The 15560-nt window shown below is 34.0% G+C and overlaps 1 protein-coding gene across 2 annotated transcripts in view; it reads left to right on the plus strand.

Moving 5' to 3' along the window:
* Window positions 1-12129, plus strand: part of LOC122046833 (15-cis-phytoene desaturase, chloroplastic/chromoplastic-like) — a 37174-nt gene extending 25045 nt beyond the window's left edge. For both annotated transcript variants that reach the window (XM_042607735.1, XM_042607736.1), the window contains exons 7-15: window positions 2318-2466; window positions 3103-3222; window positions 3502-3715; window positions 3822-3924; window positions 4120-4164; window positions 4829-4874; window positions 5511-5698; window positions 11044-11206; window positions 11857-12129. In XM_042607735.1, coding sequence (XP_042463669.1) covers window positions 2318-2466; window positions 3103-3222; window positions 3502-3715; window positions 3822-3924; window positions 4120-4164; window positions 4829-4874; window positions 5511-5698; window positions 11044-11206; window positions 11857-11919 — 1091 coding nt within the window. In that variant the 3' untranslated portion in view covers window positions 11920-12129. The remainder of the gene's footprint in view (window positions 1-2317; window positions 2467-3102; window positions 3223-3501; window positions 3716-3821; window positions 3925-4119; window positions 4165-4828; window positions 4875-5510; window positions 5699-11043; window positions 11207-11856) is intronic.
* Window positions 12130-15560: the final 3431 nt, after the last annotated feature.

Raw genomic sequence — 15560 nt, forward strand, 5'->3', positions numbered from 1 at the left:
GCAAGAGAGAGGCATGGGAAAAGAATCGACGGACTTGGTGCATCCGAGGTACGAGGAGCTGCAGAAGAGTACTCTAGTGGAGCGTGAACGAAGCAAGGGTGCATCGGAGAGACGAGAAGCCGGGAGGAAGACTGCTCGAGAAGAATGAAAATAAGTTGGGACGACTAGAGAAGAAAATGATCAACTCCTCAAGTTGACCATTCCAGGCATCCGGATCATCCCCCGAAGTTGTGGCCATGCCAGTAGGGCCATTGCTGAAATGGATCAGGATGGCGTCCACTTCAACAGGCTTCTAGGCCCCCAGAATGCCCAAAGTCATCCAGAGCCATTAAGCGGACCGTTGCCAAGTGGATCGAGTTCAGTGAGTCCAAGCGCTCGGACTGCTTTTAGGCACCCGGAAGGTGCTACGTCAACAAACGGTCAGATCGAAGGTGATGAATATAAAAGGAGGACTGAACCTCGAAGTTTAGTACAACATACTTGTTTTCATTTTTGTTCAGTTTTATTTCATTGCTTTCGTGCTTAATCGTTGTAAGAGGTTTCTCCACCTCCGAGTTGTTTTCGAAGAGAAGATAGTGGAAGGAGCTTTCATAGTTCTTGGACTAGCAACTCGAGGGTTGCAAACCAAATAATCATTGTCTCTCTTTCTTTTATGTGTTATTTCTTTATTTAATGTATGTGTGTCCTTGCTAAGTTGTCAGCAAGAGAAAAGATCGTTTTTAATTTACAGGTACGCTATTCACCCCTCTTTTCTAGCGATCCAAACCACTTTCGCAGCACTAACATGAACGACTTGTAATTCATATAGTGAAACAGATATCTTATGTAAAATAGCTGAATCCTACAAATGCTTGAAAAGACCCAAGGGCCATTCTTGAGCACAGAGTGAATGCTTTAAAACATAAATGTTGCATTTATTATCTCGTCAATTTAATATTAGTAATAGCACACCCCCTTTTAGACTGTGGAGCTGAAACTCTATAGTACAAGTATTGCATCCATTATTTTATTAATTTAGTATAAGCCTACAACTCTTTTAGAGCACGGAGACAGTCCTATAGAATGTCATAAACTGAATAGAATTGAACATTTATTAATATTGGGTAGCATCATTTCTCCTGCTCAAGTGGGCCTGTACTTCACATTGCAGATCCATGCAATGTCACGGTAATTGGAAGCATGTGTTGTTTTTCACCATAACTAGAGAAAACCAATATGCATTGTAGGTCCATGATGTTTTTCACTAGAGATGACTAGGGTCAATTAGTGTTTTGCATTGGGCTGAGCCAATTGGCTCACTATGAGCTTAAAATAGGTCAGCAAATTTTCCAGTACAGTAGTGTTAATGTAGCAGCTCCCACTGGTGTTTTTTCTAGAATTGTCAAGGAGGAAAACCTGTGTAAGGATGAAAGAAGGCCAAGGGGCATGACCATTCAATTTGTGAGAATTTGGTGATTAGTGGATTCTTCTTCCTGTTGTATTTTACCTTTCTTTTGCAAATGTTTTTCCATGTAAAATTTGGTATCGGCGCATTGAAAATTTTCCATTGTGCCTACTTGAATTTCTTGATTCATCCTAATAGTATGTGCTAGTTTCATTCAGTTCGGTATTACTACATTGCTTGGTCGAGTAGTAGGTATTCAGGCCCAACGACTATATTGCAGTTTATCATATGTTCAGAATGAAACAATTATAATTTTTTTTAACTATTTACCAAATGAAATAATATGATGATTTCCTATTCATTTTGCAATTGCCAAAAACTTAATGGGACTGATTGTTAACTGGGGTTCTGAAATTCTTAACTGGGATTTTTAAGATGAATTGTTATTTCTTAATACATAATAAAAAATGGAACTAAAAACATGTTTTGTTCTTATTTGTTTTCCGTTTGATCAGAATAGCGGAATCACTATTTTGTTTTAATATCCCATATGATTAAGCTGTGGAACAGAATAATGGATACCACACTTATTTTGGTTTTGTATCCCTTTATGTGTAAGCTTAGTGTATTGAATTTCAAGAGAGCGTAGAACATTCACAAACAGGTCCATGATGAACAATTAATTAGACAAGACATATTCCATGAGAATAATATGATTTGAGCTAGGATTCACGACCAGTGCTCTGATAAACTGATACCATGTAAAGAATTGATTGAATGGTCAGTTATTCTAAATTTGATAAAAAAAATTAAAAAAATGTCACCCTATTTGTGATTTATGATTTGACATTGTTATTACAAATTAGATTGTATAATTTACATAAAAATTCTCCATCCATTAGCGGGTTGACAATGATTGTATCGTATTGGCAGGAATATTTGCAATTTTGAGAAATAATGAAATGCTGACTTGGCCTGAGAAAGTACGCTTTGCTATTGGGCTTTTGCCAGCAATTCTAGGTGGGCAAGCTTATGTTGAGGCTCAAGATGGTTTGTCTGTTACAGAATGGATGAAGAAGCAGGTTATACTTCCACTTAGTTTGTATATAGCAAGTGTTACTCCTTGTCCTCACTGCAAATTATGGATGTTAGTTTTACCTTTTCATATGATTGAAATTTTTTTAGAACAATAGATGTGTAGATCAAAATTTAAAATTGCAATCAAGGCTTTAGAATGTTGAAATGATGTCTTGCTAGTTGTCAGTGTGCCTATCATGTGTTCAGGTAGATTATTGGGACATTTCTTGAAGAATTATGTGGCCAAATGAATTAATAAACAATGATGACCTGCTGAAACTTGAAAGAATATTGTGTACTCTTTAATAAAACTGAATACAATTTGATGGACTCATGACCCACCCATGTGATTTGTTGGCATACTTCCTGCAAGAATGTGCATGATAAAAATTCATCAGGTACAAGATAGGTATCTCTTCTGTTATGTATATGTTATAGGATCTCCAAATAAACTGTGTTTTCTTCCACATAATTACTTTAGAAATTAGACAGATTTGCTTGAAGTGTTGCTCTTTGCTTTTCTTTTCAGTGTTTTTTGTCAGTCTGAAGAATTATCGCAATCACCCCGAGTATGACAAGTTAGTCTTTGCTTTCTTCCATGGTACTCATGCTTATAAAATGTATTTATGTGGTTATTTTAGGGTGTGCCAGATCGAGTCAATGACGAAGTTTTCATTGCTATGTCAAAAGCGCTCAACTTTATAGACCCTGATGAGCTCTCCATGCAATGTATTCTAATTGCCTTGAACCGTTTTCTTCAGGTATGCCTTTTTCTTTTCATGTGATCTCAGTAGAATCTTCTTTTTTGTAATAAGGCCATTACAAAGTTTAAGTTGAATTTACTTAATTTTCTTGTACCTGTAGGATTGTAGCATCCTTTCATTCTAAATCTTAATTCTGTCCTGAAATCTTTAATGCATTACTTAGATGCATAGTTAGATGTTTATCTCAACAAAAAAGAATCCTAGTCTAATAGAATCCTAAATATTTTTATGCCATTAGAAATTGTGATTAAAAAGCCGTGTGTTTTGAATTTCCAGGAAAAGCATGGCTCGAAGATGGCTTTCTTAGATGGTAATCCTCCTGAAAGATTATGCATGCCAATTGTCGAACATGTTTTGTCATTGGGTGGTGAAGTTCTACTTAATTCACGAATTCAGAAAATTGAGCTAGATCCTGATGGAACTGTGAAGCATTTGTTGCTTACTAGTGGGGAAATAATTAGTGGAGATGTTTATGTCATTGCCACACCCGGTATAATGTAGCTTGCCTCTTTTTCCTTGATTAGTGATACTCTGCAGTTTTCCCATTATCGATTTGCTTGCATATGTTGGAACATTGGATAATACTTGTTTATCAGTTGATATTTTGAAGCTCCTTTTGCCTAACGAGTGGAAGGGAATATCCTACTTCAAGAAGCTGGAGAAGTTGGTGGGGGTCCCGGTAATCAATGTCCACATCTGGTTAGTCATCAGTTGTAGGAGCTCAATGTTTTATAATGATTGTGTTTGTATATAATCTTATACATTCATGTCAAATAGAACCATTGATTCTTTGACATTTTTACAATATTAGATTTAATTTAAATGATTACTTATTTTTTGCTTCTTTGCATTTATTGAGAGCTCTCTAATGTTTCTTTTATTTATTTTTTTCAGGTTTGACAGAAAACTGAACACCTACGACCATCTTTTGTTCAGCAGGTGCCCACAAACATTGCTTGGACAAAAGTTTATAAATTATGATTTTTTATTTTCTTTGTTGTTGCTTAAGGACCGACCATCTTCCACAACAAATAAGCCTTAACATTTTGTATAGTTGCTTGTCAGTGGATTGAAATGATGATTTCTCGACTCATAACAATCAACAATCCTAAAGCTACTACTATTGACTCATAACAATCAACAATCCTAAAGCTACTACTACTGAAGAGAGAACACTGCTTACTTTCTATAAATTTTCTTGAATTAGAAATTGTGCTAGTTTGATACACTAATTTACCAGCATCCACTGGGTCACAAATAGTTGTGCACCACTTGGGATGAAATTAAAATATTGGAGTGTGTGACCAACTGTTCAAAATAGTTTCCTCGTGTGTTGCACAAGAACTGGGTCTATAATGTGTTTTGCTCACAACTCCATATAAAGCATTTGAACATGTACCTCCACTATTTTTATCTCGTAAGTATATTAACTGTCGCAATTTCCTTTTAAATTTTAGATGTCATGAACTTAAAGCTCTCTTCTTTCTTCTCTATCTTTTGAACTCTTTTGCAAACCCTTTTTTTGAAAAGTTTGGACATGCAAGTTTTGTGTAATCACTTCCTTGTTTCTTGTCTTATATTATCCTCAACATTTTCCTTCCAGGAGTCCACTTTTGAGTGTTTATGCAGACATGTCAGTCACATGCAAGGTAACAGTGTGATGGTAACTAGAATAAGACTCACAGATTTAGCTTAATTGTTATATTAATTGTTTTATTCATGCACTAAAATAGTTGATATGCAACTTTCCTTGGTCGTCATTTAAACATCTGAACATACGAACTGACTACTGAGCTAGCTTGTCCCAGTGTAATAGAAGTTACATTTGCAATTTCCCTGCCTTTTACCTTGAGTATTTGGTCACAACTTTGATGATTAGGGTACTCTTTACAAAGTAGAAAAGAGGAATCTAATTGTTAAGCATTGCAAACTGAAAGACACCTAGCAATAGTTCTGAATCTTTGTACTATTTGTCTTGTCTCAGGATAATATAGATTTTCTAATAGACAATCACTCATGCTTCTACTTTTAGCATAGAACATAGTTGGGACAAACACAGTGCATGATGTGAATCGTGCATCTGTTCTTTTTGAGATTGTGATACAATTTGACGTACGGGTGGTATAGAGGGTCGGATAAGTATTGTACTATGTTTTCAATTTTTGATACTTTTCGCTTGAAGAATGTACTTCTGATTTGCATATCCTGGCTCAAGAACTTTTCTACAATCAGTTTACAATATAAAAAATTATTTTGTTTACATCATTAACTTATTATTCATACAGGAATACTATGACCCCAATCATTCCATGCTAGAATTAGTTTTCGCTCCTGCCGAAGAATGGATCTCATGCACTGACCAAGAGATAATTGACGCCACAATGAAAGAACTTTCCAAGCTATTTCCTGATGAAATTGCTGCAGATCAGAGTAAAGCTAAGATCCTGAAGTATCATGTCGTAAAGACACCAAGGTGAGCTATAGAGCTAAAGCATATTTTTCTAGTAATTAATTATGCTTTCCATAGTTTGGAAATTTTGAGTAATCATAAAATACAAGATGAAATGCGAGGAAATTATTTCAAACAAAAATTGAAAGATACTAGAAAGTAAAACACTAGGAAGATATGACATGTTAAACTCTTATTACCATGTTGGAAATAACTTTCAGATTTAATATGGGCGTAAACCTAGCATATAAACTGTTAGTCTTTTTCAGGTAGACAAGTCACAAGAGGTTACCAAGCATGGGCAAGTACATATTATTGAATTTATTGGATATACTTGAGTGGTATAGAATGAAGGGGGAGAAGATATGATATTTGGGGATAGAAGAGGAGTGTAACAATTTAGAGGAGGAATATAGCTAAGGAAGAAATGTAACTTTTTCTCTCAATATATTTTTTCATGCTACAACTTGACTTATATAACCATGATCAAGGAAGTCCAAAAACAATTTGGTTCTTCCTACATTAAATGCACTATTTTATCAAATGCATGTACTTGACAATTTAACTCATCATGCTAACTTAATTAGCCATTACACAATTCAATCCAACTTGACTTGATGAAGACCAAAACAATTTGGTTTTGAGTTCCAACAATACAATTTGGTTTAGTCTTCCAAGCATGCAATTTTGGTTTAGACTTCCAACAATGACTCCCGTAAACCAAATTTGCTCTTCATTCCTAAGCTTGCTGCAATTTTTGTTAAAGTAAGTCCTCCAAGTGGTTTAGTGAAGATATCAACCTTTTGTTCATTGGTCCTGCAATATTCAACATGAACAGTATCTTCATTCACAAACTCTCTTAAGAAATGATATCGACTTCGAATATGCTTTGTTTTTTAATGAAGAACAAGATCCTTTGAAATTGAAATTGTTGAGTTGTTATCACAAAACAAGGTTGTTTGGACCTTCTTGATCATGCCTGAGATTCTCTAAAATTCCATGCAACTAAAGTAAATGATATCCTGTAAAAGAAGCAGTAATGGATTATGCTTCTGTAATAGAAAGTGCAATAGTAGACCATTTCTTTGAACACCATGCTATACCACTTCCAAGATCAAAAACATAACTTGAGGCGCTTTTGATATCATCGATACTTCTTGCTAAGTCACTGTTAGTATAACCAATAAGATTAACTGGTACACTTGCTTGATAGAAGATGCCATAATCAAGAGCTCCTTTCACCTATGTAAGGATTCTTTTTACCGTCTCCCAGTGATTAGAGAATGGTTTCTCCGTAAACCTACTCACCAAACTTACAACATATGCAATATCTGGCCTTGTAGCAGTTGAATACATTAAGTTCGCAACCAAACTTCGAAACATAGTTGGATTAATTAATTTCCCTTCATCATGCTTGCTCAACTTTAATCCTACAACACAAGGAGTTGAAACAGGATTAACATTCTCAATTCTGATTTTTTTTTCAAAATTTCTTTTGCATAACTCTCGAGTGATGAAAATTCCATGCTTGGATCTTAGAACTTCAATTCCAAAAAATGGTGTAACTCTCCCAAATCAGTCATCTTAAATTCTTTTTTCATTGAGCATTTGAAATTATCTAGCATCTTCAAATCATTACCGGTAAAAATAAGATCATCAACATAAAGACTTACAAATATAAAACCTCCAAATGGATTGGATTTGGTATAGAGAGTATGTGCTCTAATGGGCATTTTAGAAAATCATTCTTCTCAAAATAATAATTGATGCAACTATACCAAGCCCTTGGTGATTGCTTTAGTCCATACAAAGCCTTTTTCAACTTGTAGAATTTATCTTCTTCTCCCTTTTTAATAAAATCAGGAGGTTGTTCATGATAGACTTTTTCTTGAAGAACACCATTTAGGAATGACAACTTGACATCAGCAAATACTTCTGTAAATCTTCTCGTTTTTGCTTGTATCCTTTTGCTATAAGTCTTGCTTTATGCTTGTTGATAGAGCAATCTGTATTCATTTTTATCTTGTATACCCATTTAACATCAATAGATTTTTTATGAGGAAGATAAGTGAGCGCCCAAGTTTCATTTTTTTCAATGGCAGCCATCTCCTCTTTCATGGCTTTTTCCATACTTCTTCCTTATTTGCATCATCAAAGGAAATTGGTTCTGCTCTTTCAAAGAAAGCAAAGAATATAGAATCATCATATTCAGTAGGTTCGATTGAATCTAAGAGTTCCTGCACACTTTGCATTTTTCTTAGAGGACTTGTTGAATGACTTGGTGAATTTCTTGGTGAATGAGAAGAATTGTCTTCTTCCGATTCTTGTTCACTAATTGAAGGAATGTGGATCTCATTTGCTTTGCCTTTTGGATCTTCAAAACTTGCATCTTCATCAAAACGAACATCATGGCTTATCACAACCTTTTTGGTCCTTGGATTATATAGCTTGTAGGCTTTGTTTCTTTCACTGTACCCAACGAAAATGCACTTTTTAGATTTGTCATCAAACTGGTTTCTGTTTTCTTGTGGAATGAGTGAATAAGCAACGCTCCCAAATACCTTTAAATGTTGAATGTCAGATTTTCTTCCATACCATGCCTCATGTGGTGTGCAATCTTTCAAGTTTTTTTTTTTGTTGGAGAACGATTAATAAGATAACCTACACAAGAAAAAACTTTTGGCCAAAATTCATTTGGTAAAATTTTCATTTTGAGCATGCATCTCATACTTTCAACAATAGTTCTGTTTTTTGTTTCACTTACACCATTTTGTCGTGGTGTAAAACGAGCTGTTAACTCATGCCTTATACCATTTTCTCTAAAATATTTCTCAGCTTTATTTATTCCTCACCACGATCAATTCATAAAGTTTTGATACAAAGCCATGTATAATTCTCAACTTCAACTTTAAAATTCTTAAAAGCTTGAAATGCTTGTGACTTTTTTTTTGAGAAATTTAATCCATACTTTCCTTGTGAAGTCATCAATAAAAGTCATGAAGAATTTACTCCCACCAAGTGATTCTGTGGGCATATTTCCACAAAAGTCAGAATGAACAATCTCCAATGGGCTTTTTGCTGTCCAAGTTCCTTGTTGTGGGAATGGATCTCTGTGTTGCTTTCCAAGTTGGCATGCTTCACAAACTTCTTCAACTTGGTCGATCTTTGGCAATCCTCTAACCATCTCTTTTGTTGATAACAACTTTAAACTTCTAATTCAAGTGTCCAAACCTATCATGCCATAGCTTTGAAACCTTTTTATCAACGGCAACAAAACAAGATAAATTTGTAGTTTCAAGTTTGAGAGGAAATAAGTTGTTAGAGGTCACACCAATCTTTGCAATAACCTGATTGCCTTTTGATATAGTGCAAGCATTATGATGCATATGCAAATCATACCCTTTCTTCATAAGATGACCAGTACTAAGCAAGTTGCTTTTTAAACCAGAACAAAATAAACTTTAGACATTTTCTCAATATTTCCAAACTTAGTTTTAAAACAAATCTCACCAATTGCTTCAATTTTGTGAGTACTAGCATCACCAATCATCACTTCACCGTGATCAATTTTAGATAAACTGGAAAATAATTTTTTATTACCTGTTATGTGTTTGCTAGCCTCACTGTCTAGGTACCACATTTCATCAACTTTATTGCCATTGGATGCAAGCAACAAAGTTTCTTCATTTTTACTTTGATGAATAAGGCCACTTTCAGTTTGCTTGTCATCTTCTTAAATCAACAATCTGTAGCTTTATGCCCAGGCTTGTGGCAGTGGTTACATTTGATGCAACCATTTTTCTTATCATATGTTTTTTTATGCCAGCAATCTATAGCTTTATGTCTTGGTTTTTGACAATAGCTACATTCAATATAACCACGTCCTCGACCTCTTTAATAATCACCATCTCCGCTACCTCTCTGAAACTTGAAACTTTGATTTTCATTGATGTCATTTTGATGGTATTGTTGATTCTTTTTTCCTCTTCCGCGAGAGCTTGAATCATCGTGCCCTCTGAAATTTTTGCCGCTGCCTCGATAGGATGACCCATGACATCTAATAGAAACTTGATTTAAGAGCTTGATCAGATTGTTATGATTGGAGAAATAATAAATTAATCTTCATTTCATGGGCTTTTAGAATGCCTTGTAGATCCTCCAAAGTCATGCTTTTCAAATTTCTTATCTATTCAATAATAGTAAACAAGACTAAGATATTTTTCAGGAAGAGAATGAAGTACCTTTTGTTCTTAGATCATCCAAAGCTTCACCATTCGAAGCCATTTGATTCACTATAGAATCAATTTTTGTAAAATACTCGACAACATTATCATTTTCTTTCATCTCCAAGTTTTCAAATTCTGCTCTCAAAATTTGAAGTTGAACATGCTTCACTTGTTCATCGCCTTTATAAGCATTTTGTAGAATTTCCCAAGCTTGCTTTGATGTTGTTGCTTTGTGGCTTTTCTCATACACACCTTTGTCTATTGCGAGATTGATCTGATTGAGAGCATGAGTGCCCTTCCGATTATCCACCAAAACTTTCTTTTCAACATCACTCAAGGCTTCTTCATCTTCAGACTCAATAAATCCTTTATCGACTATATCCATAAGTCGAATGCTTTCAATCAAACTTCAAATCTGCTACTCCAATAATCATAATCTTCTTTGTTGAAAGTATGCCAAAATGGAGTAGCAACATTTCTGGATGCCATTTTTCTGGAGTCTCACCTTGCTTTGATACCAATTGAAGAGGGAGAAGATATGATATTTGGGGATAGAAGAGGAGTGTAACAATTTAGATGAGTATTGCTAAGGAAGAAATGTAACTTTTTCTCTCAATATATTTTTTCATGCTACAACTTGACTTATATAGTCATGACAAAGGAGGTCCAAAAACAATTTGGTTCTTCCTACTTTAAATAGACTATTATATCAAATGCATGTACTTGACAATTTAACTCATGCTAACTTAGTTAGCCACTACATAATTCAATCCAACTCGATGAAAACCAAAACAATTTGGTTTTGAGTCACAACAATACAATTTGGTTTAGTCTTTCAAGCATGCAATTTTGGTTTAGACTTCCAGCGTAGAAGGCTCAATATTCTATAGTTTTTAACATTTTCTTTATCTGAGATTTCAAAGAAAATACATCTCAAATAAAATATTGGTCAATATAATGAAAACAATCTAATTAATTTAAATGTTACTAGGCATAGAGCTCGAGCAAGGAATAAGATTCATATAGTCGACCCAAATAATTCAATTAATTTGTGTGATGATGATTATAAATAATTTCCAACACAACATGTCCTTCGCAAACAAAAATTTACATTTACATGCTTCACTTTGCATTTTATTGCAGATCTGTTTACAAGACTATTCCAGGTTGTGAGCCGTGCCGCCCTTTGCAAAGATCTCCAGTTGAGGGTTTCTACCTGGCTGGTGACTATACCAAACAGAAATACTTGGCTTCCATGGAGGGTGCTGTTTTATCAGGGAAGCTTTGCGCACAGGCTATTGTACAGGTATGTTTACTCCCTTTCGTAGAGGAGAATGTAGTTCTTGCCAGTTACAGTTCTGGCCTTCCTGCTTACCTGGTCTACTTATCATTTGAGATCTGATAGTGGATGGACGATACACAAGTTTGACTGTTCGATATGGCTAAAATGAGGGGTCTGAATGTTCACCGCATACTCAGTGGTCTCCACCAGTGAATCTGTAATGCAACTTTATAGGAAATTTAAAGTTCACTCTTCCTTTTCCTCTATAAAAAAATATGTACGCAACTGAATGAGAAAAAACGGCCAAAACAATTTTAAGGCAGTTGAATGACTACTCTAATCGTTACCTTTGGCTACTTGAAGACCATGAGCAACATACTTCCCAGCACCAAAATAGAGGGTAGGAAGTAAAGAAATTTTCCATTTTCAGAATTGGATGGAAAGGCAAATTGAAGGGACCTGATCACTTCTTTTCTTCAAAAATTAATTCCTCCAATTCTGAGCAGAAAAGTAGAGTTTCTTAGTTAAGTTCTCACTTGGTCATCCGTCTAACTAATAGTTTCTACTTCTCTCTACTAAATATACATTGAAAGTCTTCACTTCACCACTCTTGTATTCACAAGTCACAAAGTCCAACTTTCTAAATCTTAATGATTGAATTATGTGGCTTGCAGGACTATGATTTGTTGGTATCTCGAGCCCAGCGAAGGCAAACAGCCAAGATGAGTGTTGCCTAATGGATTTACCTCACAACTATAGAAGGAAGGATAACATTTATTCTTGCCCCTGTTTTGAAATATGAGCCTGTAACCCCAAACAGCTCAAATTTTATGTAATTCAATTCCACATCAAACTCCCAATCCTGCCTCCATATACAGGGTATTGTATCTTCACTCTACTTCTAATTTATTTTCTTTATAGAAATATTAAATATGAATTCACTCTTAGCATTTAGGGTGGTAAGCAAGCCAAGTCGAGTCAAACTTTATGGTATTTAAGCTTGTTTGATAAGGTAACCGGATCAAATTGAGCTAAGTCTAAAATGAATTAAGTCGTTGAAATGGTTGTTCAAGTTTGATTTGATTTTTTTAAAATCTTGGGCTTGGTTCAAACTTGTCTTGAGTTTGGTTAAGCTTGGTTTGAGTTTGATTTGTTTAGATATTATGGAGCTCTCGATTCAAACTCATTTCATTGTTTGAATGCTTGTTTGATTATTGAGTTTGATAATACAAATTTATTTGTTTATTTTTTTTTAATTTTTTTTTTATCATATTGATAAAAGTTTATTAATGAATATGATTCATAAATTTTATTCGTGAATAATATTCACGAACAATTCATAATCTCTGTTTATTTAATTAATTTATTATTTTATTTTTAATTGACATTAGGTATCTAGTTCACGTTGACTAATCTTGGGGATGATCAACCCGATTCCATAGAAGTTTTTCATTGATTATCTGGGTAAATTAGGAAGTGCTCGCAGTGAGCAATCTATTAGCCCAACGCTCTTAGGTCAACTACCATTAAAGAAAATTCATTATTAATTTACTAAGATTGAGATTCGGTCTTTAGATGCCGGGGACCGGGGGGTTTCATAATCTCTATTTATAAATATTAATGAGGTGAACACACATGTGATCAAACTTATTCATTCAGTTTAACGAGTTTTTCAAACTTGTTCATTTATTGACCTTGTGTATTGAACGAATATAAATTAACTTTTATCAAATCGAATACAAACTTGTTCATGAATGTTTGGTTCGTTTACAACCTTCAATTCTCTAGTGGAAGAGTTAGTTGGCCGAAAGATTGAACTCTACACATGTAATAGTCAACTGGTTTTTCAGTTGCTACATTAGTAGGACGTGAAGGTTTGGTGTTCAGATTATGTTCTTCACCCTACGATTGTCGTCTGTTGTATATGTAACCTCTTATACATATTTCTATAAGATACTAATAGACATGGGGTTTATCAGAAAAGAAAATTAAATTCATCGTTTTCTGATGTAAGTGTTAAAGCCAAAGGATTTCTCTTTAGATGAAGAGGTTTAGTTATGTTATTTTTCGAATGTTTACCTTAGTGGATTGTATTGAATGCTAATGATCTTTAACTGGTTATATATGTTCTTTTTTTGAATGTTTATCTTATGGATTGTATTGTAGATGTTTGTTTTTTTTCCTCATGGAAGGTATCACTTATAACACTTGGTTTAGTTTGGTTGGATAAAAGATACAAATAAGAACATCCTTCGAGACATATTCCACCTTCTCATTGTGTCATAGCGGGGTGACAAAATCTCTATAGTTGTTGGTGCACAATACGAGTCAAAATATCTATAGGTGCTGGTGCTACAAGTAGTTGAGTCTGAATTGGAGGTCTAGTTCGACAACTCTCCTTTTGCAATGGAAAGGGAACCATATTGACCAGTTTAAAAGCACTAACTCTACTCCTAGTTTCAAGAACAGTTTTAGTAACAATTTTTGGCAATACGTTCACGCGCAATTGTGAAAATCTTCAAGAAGCCAAACCAACTTAACAGGAACATGAATTAATGGGAAAAAAAATGTTCACCTACAAAACTCACAACAACAACCACCAACCGTTATCCCATTAGGTGGAGGTAGCTATATAAAGCTTTTTATGTCATTAAGTTCTATCTCCTACTATATCGTCATCTATACTTAAATAAATATTATCTTGTTTATTGTTACAAATGAAGTTTTTTTTTGTCTTCCTCGTTTGATATGCGTGTTTGTCATAATTTCACATCACTTAACTGAAACATTTATTGGTTGTCTAAGTACATCTGTACATGCTCGTATCATCTTAAACGTGTATTTCAGAGTTTTCTCTCAATAGATATAATTTTGACTTTTTCTCTAATTCTCTCATTTCTTATTATGTTCATCCTCGTATGTTCACACATCCACTTTAACATTTCCATCTATGCAACTCGCATCTTTTGCTCATGTGCTCGAGTCATAGCCCAACATTCAGCTCCGTATAACATGACAGGTCTAATTGTAATTTTGTAGAATTTTTCTATAAGTTTAAGAGGTACTTTACGGTCACATAAAACACTCGACGCTCTCCATTTCAATCATCCTGCTTGTATTCAATGTAAGACATATCTCTCAATTCCTTTATTGTTTTACAAAAATGATCCTAAATATTTAAACCTATTGGTTCTGGGCAACTCGTCATTTCCTATCTTAAAAATTATTTCATTATGTCTAATATTGTTAAACTTAAATTTTATATATTCTGTCTTTATTCTACTTAGCTTAAAACCTTTCCCTTCTAGTGTTTCCCGCCAAGATTCTAGTTTAGCATTTACTCCTTCATGTGTTTCATCTACCAAAATAACATTATCTGCAAATAATATGCACATGGTACTGTGTCTTGAATATGTGCAGTGAGTTCGCCTATAATTAGTATTAAAAGATAGGGGCTTACAGTTGATCCTTGATGTAATCCTATCTTTATTAGAAATGCTTCAGTTATTCCACCTGAAGTTTTTACTTTGGTCGTTACATCCTCGTACATATTCTTAATTAGTTCAATATATATTATACTAACACCTCTCTTTTTTAGAAGTCTATATTATTTCTCTTGGGACTCTATCATAAACTTTTTCTAAGTTAATGAATACCATGTATAAATCTTATTTTTACTCCCATATTTTCAATTAATTATCTAGGAAGATGTATAACTTCTATTGTCGACTTTCCAGGTATGAACCCAAATTAATTTTCGGTCACCGTGGTCTTCTTCTTTAATCTTTTTTCTATTACTATTCCCTAAAGTTTCATAGTATAACTCATTAGTTTAATACCCCTATAGTTTGCACAATTTTGTACGTCTCCCTTGTTCTTATACAAGGGAACTAGAGTACTTACCCTTCATTAATCAGACAATTTTTTCGTTTTCAATATCATGTGATATAATTTTGTAAGTTATTCAATACCTTGTTTCCCCAGACACTCCCCTACCTCTATCGGAATATCATTTAGTCTAACGACTATTTCATTGTGCATCCCATTTAAATCTTGTTCTATTTTTAAAGTTTAAATTCTATGATAAAAAATTAAATTTCCATACTCATTTGACCTAACTTAAATTACCTAAGTTAAATTGGTCAACTAAAGCTTTATTAAAAAGTTGATAAAAATATCTCTTCCACCGTTCTTTTATTTCTCCATCATTTACTAGTGCCCTATTATATTAAACTTTAACACATTTTATTTAGATTAGATCTTTTATCTTTTTTTTCTCACTTTAACTATTCTATAAATGTCTCTTTCCCCTTCTTTTGTATCCAATTTTTGATATAATCGTTTAAAAGTTTCATTGTTTGTTTCATTCATTACTTTC

Source organism: Zingiber officinale, chromosome 2B, assembly GCF_018446385.1.
Source record: "Zingiber officinale cultivar Zhangliang chromosome 2B, Zo_v1.1, whole genome shotgun sequence".
Lineage (NCBI taxonomy): Eukaryota > Viridiplantae > Streptophyta > Magnoliopsida > Zingiberales > Zingiberaceae > Zingiber > Zingiber officinale.